Source organism: Gymnoscopelus braueri, assembly GCF_963280865.1.
Source record: "Gymnoscopelus braueri genome assembly, chromosome: 15".
In the NCBI taxonomy this organism is placed as follows: Eukaryota; Metazoa; Chordata; class Actinopteri; order Myctophiformes; family Myctophidae; genus Gymnoscopelus; species Gymnoscopelus braueri.
The window spans coordinates 18,574,748-18,582,247 of record NC_137620.1 but is presented as its reverse complement, the minus strand read 5'-3'; the positions used below and the strand labels follow the sequence as shown (position 1 = coordinate 18,582,247).

The 7,500-nt window shown below is 45.6% G+C and overlaps 1 protein-coding gene across 1 annotated transcript in view; it reads left to right on the top strand.

The window, feature by feature from the left end:
• The window catches only part of LOC308101913 (uncharacterized protein), a 17,152-nt gene that overhangs the window by 666 nt on the left and 8,986 nt on the right, over positions 1-7,500 (top strand). Inside the window, exon 2 of the mRNA XM_080451459.1 lies at positions 2,397-2,438. Coding sequence (XP_080307585.1) covers positions 2,397-2,438 — 42 coding nt within the window. The remainder of the gene's footprint in view (positions 1-2,396; positions 2,439-7,500) is intronic.

Genomic DNA, 7,500 nt, shown 5'->3' with positions numbered 1-7,500 from the left:
GACAAAGGCCCTACGTCCTCCCGGTGGGGAATCCTCACTCGCACAGGCAGGTGAGTCAGTAGGATATGACAGCAGTGAGAACACAGAAATGTGTGTGGGGAGGAAATAATTGGCATAACAGCTGAATTGGAGAGAAAAAGGGATGTTTTTAAAGGCTGGAGGGCTACTCATATCATTGTAGGTGCTCACAGCTAACACCCCCTCACATCCCTGCTGTGGAGAGTCCAAACTTTCTCCCAGCCTGTCAGGGCCATAGGTAACATTTATATTTGTATCAATTAAAGTGACGTTGTGTGATCATTAAACGTGTGCTTTCTATCGAGAAGCGATTTTTTAACATTCGAAGGAATATTTGAAAATGGTATAGGCTATTTGTTGACCACTAACACACACAGCTGTCTTGTATGATTTAATATGGCTGTTTAAAAAAAATAAAACAACTCCACCTGTTAACCCCCACATCCCTGTAATAATGAATGATTGAGAGAGAGAACAAAATCTTGTGTGCTTACAGTCATCTCTCGCGAGTATAAAGTATGAATGAAAAAGGTGGCTTATCAGGCAATACCAGAACTTTTGCTGTCAATGAGGGCATGTGAAAACGAGTAAATTATTTTGCTGTAAAAATTCTAAGAGCATCAATTGTTATCCAATGTTCTTTTTTTGTTTAACCTGTAACTGGACAAACGCATGACCAGGTACCAGCCATTTGTAAATGCATCAAAATGTCATCTTCATCCAACATGGGGGTTGTTCATTAAAAATGTCAAGTCAATTTCAGTAGAAAAAATAAATAAACTTTTCTTCTTATAGCGGCCAAGTTCTACAATGGCAGTAGAGGGAGGTGGCGATAGACAGCAAATTTGTGTTAAGGGGGCGCTCCCACCGCACTTTTGCGCGGCCACAGTTTTTTGCAGCCAGCGGATTCTAAAAAAACGCTGTGACGCACCTGTCACTCAGATTCATGAGCACCACCAGCAGGCCGATTTGTGCAAAACATTTTTTTTGACAGTACTACAGATTTTGTCCAAAAAACATATTTCATCCTGATTGGCTAAAATGTGCTTCCAAAGTTTTCAGGAGTGCACCGTTTGGAACAAAATGCCTCAAATCATGAACACATGCAGCGTGCAATTTTCGTGAGATTTTGCATGCACATTCCCACTAAGCCGCGTAAGAAATGCCACTTGAACATTTTAAAATCAATCTCAGGTTTTTAGCCTTTTAACTAGTTTTCTCTTAATAAAGTTGATTATTTTGTTTAGTTGTAAAGCAACTTTGAGTACCAAGAAAAGTGCTATATAAATGTGATGGATTTTTTACATTATTATTGTTTCTGGTTCTTTGTGAAATTGGTGTCTATTATGCATTGTATCCTCAGACCAAGATGTAGAGGGAAGAAAAAAAGAGAGAGAACTGTGTGAAAAGGAGGAAGTCGTGAGAAAACAGCAAGAGAAAAATTAGAAAAAAATTGCTCAGAGAGGAAGACAGAATGACAGAACACACACATACAAACACACACACACACACGCGCGCGCAAACGCACACGCACACTCACACGCTTTGAGTGTGGTTCTGAGTTGTCCTGTGTCCCACTGCTGAGAGTGAATTATTTCTCATTCTAAGTTTTGTAGAGTACAGCATTGGTTCTCAAACTTTTTCAAGCCAAGGATGACCCCCAAATTGATATATATTTGGCTGTGGACCACCATCTAAAAATGTGCCAGGGACCCCCAGAAGAGAAGATTTATGTTTAAAAATAGTAGATGTACAAGCTTGCAGTGTGGCACAAAGTGACGCGCTGTGAGCTTGCAGATCTACTATTTTTTAATAGCCAACGTATAAACGGATACATTGGTTAAAATTATTGTGACGTTAAATTAACAAATATTGCTGGAGACCCCCCTGGAACGGTCCCTGGGAGAGATCCAAATGAAGCAGCCAGACACGTCCTCATTGACCACATATACTGTACAGTGTACAGTATGTGGTCAATGAGGACGTGTCTGGCTCCTACACCATTGGTTCTCAAAGTGGGGTCAATGAGGAAGTGTCTGGCTCCTTTATTTGGTTTTCTGTCACAGTGGATTATAAACCATACTGGGTAGAATGCTCTTTGGATCATGCCTACTCACATTTCAGGAAACAAACTGTGTGGATAATTTTCTCTGTGGATAGAATGTATGCAGCTATAGATCACCATGTGGGGTGCAGAAACTCCTGGCTGGCACCTCCAGTTCGTCTTGAAGGCGATATCTTTAATCCAGTTATCATCACCACATAAAGCTATCATTATTTGTTGTCTTTATTCTGTCTCTCTCTCCGAGGTGGAAAGACTGGTGACGCGAGGTTACTCTGCTCTCTCTCTCTCTCTCTCTCTCTCTCTCTCCACACAGTGCTGCATCTGCTCGTCTGCTGTGGACCTGCTCAAACAGACGGTGAGACAGGTTCAATGCACTGCATTATGGGTAGTGTGAGACAAGCCATCTGATGTGTTCCAACCATATCCTGCTAAAACACAAACCCCATCACAATCCACCTCCACAAATACATAAATGTATAATTATGTTCATCGAACATTATTGAGCAATATTGTGTGTGTGTGTGTGTGTGTGTGTGTGTGTGTGTGTGTGTGTGTGTGTGTGTGTGTGTGTGTGTGTGTGTGTGTGTGTGTGTGTTTTAGGATTAGCATTGTAAAAATGTTTACACCCGATTCACAACCCTTGTTCTCTTCCCATAATGCAATATATATAATTATATATATATATATATATATATATATATATATATATATATATATATATATATTGTTCACTTTTATAGCCAACCGTAGTTTTCTGCTTTGTGCAGAGTTAAACAACGGTTACTAAACCCAAATGAAAGGGTAGAGAGAGGAGTGAGTCTAAGGCATTACTCGAACCAAATGTCTTTTAAGGTGATTTATTTTACTAATAACACATACAACACATTTAAAGGTTAGGTAATAAAACCTGGTAAGAGAGAAAACAAGCACAGAACATTCACAGTATTAAGATATGACTTCATCCCATTATGAACACATCAAACATACAATCATTTACAATGCTTTACTTACTATTGACTTCCCACTCTCTTCCAGATGATCAATGGGTCACTCAAGAACCCATATCCGAGGGACAACCCATGGCATAGTTACTTATTAGAATCTGAGTCTCTGTTCTGAGACCTTCCCAATTTATCAACTTCCCGCCTAATGCCCGCCTCCAAGGAGGTTCCAGCCAACAGGAAGCTCTGATTACCCACAAAGCCTTGCGATTGCCTGCCGCTTCCTGTCACACAATGGCAGACTCTCAAATAGGAGCTCTAGCTCTCTTCAGAGCTCCCCCGCTCGGAGTTGCTATCTCTTTTGTTTAGAAACCCCCCACCTGATAGCGAGACCTGTTCCCTGTCTTCCACGCAAAGGCCTATTGTCTCTGGCATGCAAGAACTCTTTGAAGCTCAGGAGCACAGCAGGGAGCCTGCCTCTGCCCACTCTGTACCACTAGGCTCACCTCAAACAGTACATGTTTGCTAACTCCTGCAGGACAATAAAAGCACATTGCTGTTGCACCAATAATAATACACAGTTATCTTTCATAATTGTGGATTATTCCACACCTGCCACCTGATATAACTGAACCATGTTCAGTTCTCTCACAACCAACCTCTACTACCACCATTTCTCTGTGAGCTTTTTTGGCTTCTTAAATCATGGCTTAGGTCAGTAATTGGCGAAAGTATGGCGGAAAAGTTCGATTTCATCTCTGTAAACTGCTCTGATCCCACACTCATACAGGTTACATTCTCAACACAATTTTCACACATTGTCTTTGAGTGGCTCTAAACCCATATTTTGGAATAATTTACAGTTCAACTTTCTCAATTTGGAATTTTCAAACTTTTTTAGGAATTCAAATTGTTTTGGAAAACTTTTCTTCTCCCACTTTTTTCCCTAGTAAGTCAATGTCCTATTTAGGGCATGTTGCCATGGCAATTGACATAGTAACTTGGGTAAAGGTTTTAAAAGATTTTAAAATGGCTGATCTACAATCTTACCTTTAAGAAACTTCACTCTGCATTTAAACTTCTAGCCCACATCCCAAAATGCTTTTTATACAATCAACAAATAATAATTCCAAAGGGCCTGATTGCTCAGATCATGAGTCCACATCAGTACTGAATAATTTTGTTGTTATGGAAGAACCTTCCAAATTATTGTTGCATTTTGACTTAGTGGCATATTGTCGGCAGTAAATTAATACATTTCATTATGCAAGTTATTTCTTCTGGTAATATCGTAAACACTACAAATGATACATTCATTTACACAATATCTCTCGAAATTCCTAAGTAAACAGTCGCTCAAATAAGACATTTCGATTTTTTAGACACCATGCTGGTATCTTTTTCGCTTATCATCCGCACTGCTCCCTTACTCTGAGGGTGGCAGTGCAAATGTCAGTTCGTTCGCCAGCGTCACTTTGCTGGCTCTTTCGGCCTCCACTGGGACTGCAATCCCACCACCAGCCCGCGCTGATGACTGTGGTTGGACAGTGACTTTCTGCTTCACCTTTTTCTTCTTCCCTTGCAATTTCCCTATGACCCACCGGGCTGGTGCGAAGGGTTTACGTGGCTTGCAGGTTTCACATTTGCATTTTTTCAGGAGGTCAGGAGGCTTGCAGTTTTCACAATTGCATTTTTTCACCTCGACTGGTCTGGGTCTTGTCGCTACTGACCTCCCACCTTGGCCCAACAGGGCTTCAGGCTCGGGGCAAAGGCCACCTTTCTTAGGTGGTGCCACGACGCTCTGCACTGGTGTGATGTCGGTGTGTGAATTGGTGTCAGTCTTCCCCTCGGCTTTCTCCGTAGGCGTCTCTACTTCGACCATCACGTCCCCCGTGGCGCCCTCTGGGTGGATCTCCTCTGCAGCTGTCTCTTTAATCTTCACCTTCTTTTTTGTAGTTACAGCCCCACCAAAATAAAGCACTTTCTTTGCCTGGATTTTGGCGGTCAGAACTGTAAGGACCCGACGTTGCAATCCGCCCCTCTCTTTCCGAGCAGGCGCACGGATGCCAAGATTTACCCACTCAGACTTCTTTCTGAGGGGTTTTGGGGGAGCTGGTCTGGCGCCCAGTCCCCGTTTTCGGACAGACCCGACCGATCTGCCTCCGGCTTGCCGCCTGCCACCTTGGTTATACGGGCGCTTGGAGCGAACGCCACCCTTGACAGGCCTGACTGGTCTGCTTTGGGCCATCTGCCTGCCACCTTTCTTAGACGGGCGCTTGGAGCGAACGCCACCCTTGCCAGGCGACTCGGCTTCCTTCTCGAACGCCACCGGTCCGCTGGTAGCTGGTCCCCTGCCACCTTTGTGAGACAGGCGCTTGGATGGACCCCCCGGTTGGCTGGTCCTCCGCCCTGGTGTGGTAGCGTCGGCGTGCTTCTCCTCCGTGTTGAGTGGGCTGGCGGCGACGTCTGTCGCAGCAGTGGCGTCCACTGACGCCCTCGCCAGCTCCTCTCCTGGTTCAGCGACCTCCAGTGACTGGCTCCCCTCTGCGTCGATTGGGTTGGTGAAGACTTTCTCCGCCGTGGCGACGTCCATTGGAGCTGCCTTCCTGGCGGTCTGCTCATCTGCGACGTTGGCTCCCTCTGGAACCACCCCCTCGGCCTCCGCAGGCGTCTCGTCTCCCGGTCCAGCTCCATCGATCACCAGTGGCACCTTTGCAGCTGCTCTCTCGATCGCAGCGTGGAATGGGGTCTCTCCTGGTTCAGTGACCTCCAGTCGCTGGCACCCCTCTGTGTTGAGTGGGTCCGTGGAGACCTCCGTCGTTGTAGCGGCTCCCTCTGGTCGATCCCCCTCGGCTTCCTCCGCAGGCGTCTCGTCCCCAGGTTCAGCTTTTCTAGTGGCTCCCTCTGGAACCTCCGTCGTGAAGAGTGGGTTGGAAGTGACGTTGGCTCCCTCTGGAACCTCACCCTCGGCCTCCGCGTCCCCCCTGTTGATTGGATTGGTGGCGACGTCTGTCGCAGCAGTGGCGTCCTCTGACGCCCTCGTGAAGAGTGGGTTGGTAGCGACGTCCTCTGGAACCTCCGTCGTGAAGAGTGGGTTGGAAGCGACGTCCTCTGCGCTTTCCCAGCGTGTCGTCATGAGGAGATATCCCTCCGCCGCGTTGTCCATCGAAGCTGCTCTCCTGGCTGCCAGTTCTGCGACCACCGTGGCAGCAGCTGCTGGTCCATCTGTAGGTGTGACATCCCTACCCCCCTCCCTCACAGCAGGGAGTTCACCCACTTTGGGATGTGTGAAGCGGGACCCATATTCTTCCTGGGCCGCTTCAAACCAGACCTGTCTCAATGTTTCGTCATACTCTTGGCAACAGTCATCCTGCATCCTGCAGATCTCAGATGAACTTTCTTCATCAATTTCTAGTATGGCGATAGAATATGTAACAACCTTAAGGAATCTAGCTAATTCGGCTCTTAGCTCCCTTACCGCCCTTTCTTTTGGTAAATCCAGCAGGACAATAAACTTTACTTCCCTCCTAAAAACTGCTTGAGCTGCTTCACACTTCCCTATTAACTCAGCTAACACTTCCATCTCCCCTGTTTGGGTATAAGGTCTGTTAGTTAGTCTTAATTCAATGGGCTGTGACAGTAATCGTCAGTTATTTTTAGCAAGTAGCATTGTTCAGCCTTTAGCTCATAACAACACTAATTAATTAACACTGTTCTAACCTGTAAAATAGCACCCACCCTATCAGCATTCTATGCAAGAAGCCTGTTAATGGTCTACTCACATTAGTTAATTTTGTTAATTAATACTGGATAACCCACAATGATGACCATAGGTCTACTGCTATTGTAACTAATCATCTAGTTGCTCACAGTTTATCATAAAGTCTGGTTAAACAGTGTATTACACTGGCAGAATCCTCCCCCAACCCTTATCAGTAAACAAAGGGGGGACAGACCTTCTGTCTCCCAGGTAAACAAAGAGAATGCTAATTGTATTTCCCCACCACCCAGGTCAGGGGCAACAATCACCTCTCTGTCAATAATGGCAGTTAGCTAGCAGCTAGCACTAATATGCTAGACAATAGAACTGCTTAGCTTAGCTAGCCACGCTAAAGGTAGCTCTCAGGTCGGATAGCTTTATCTCTAAACCCTCTTATTGGTACGCTAAACTTTTTAACGGTAGCCTATAGCTACATAACCTGTGGTTAGCTTCTAGCTTCTCCCTCAGCTCCTTATCCTTAGCTCAGACAATAGAATCTGTTAGCACGCAGCATCCTCAAATCTACAGTCTTTTCTCCACAGTTTTCGCAAACTGTAGGGCTTTGTTCATAGCACCTGGTTGGTTCTCTTCCCGGTAGGCTCCTCACGGTAGCGCCCGTACGGTCTCGACAATGGTAGCTGTCCTTTTCAAGCAACAGCTGTCTCCGTCCTTTCCGCCGGCTCCGCGTCCCCTGTCCTCCGTGGATTCGATGACTC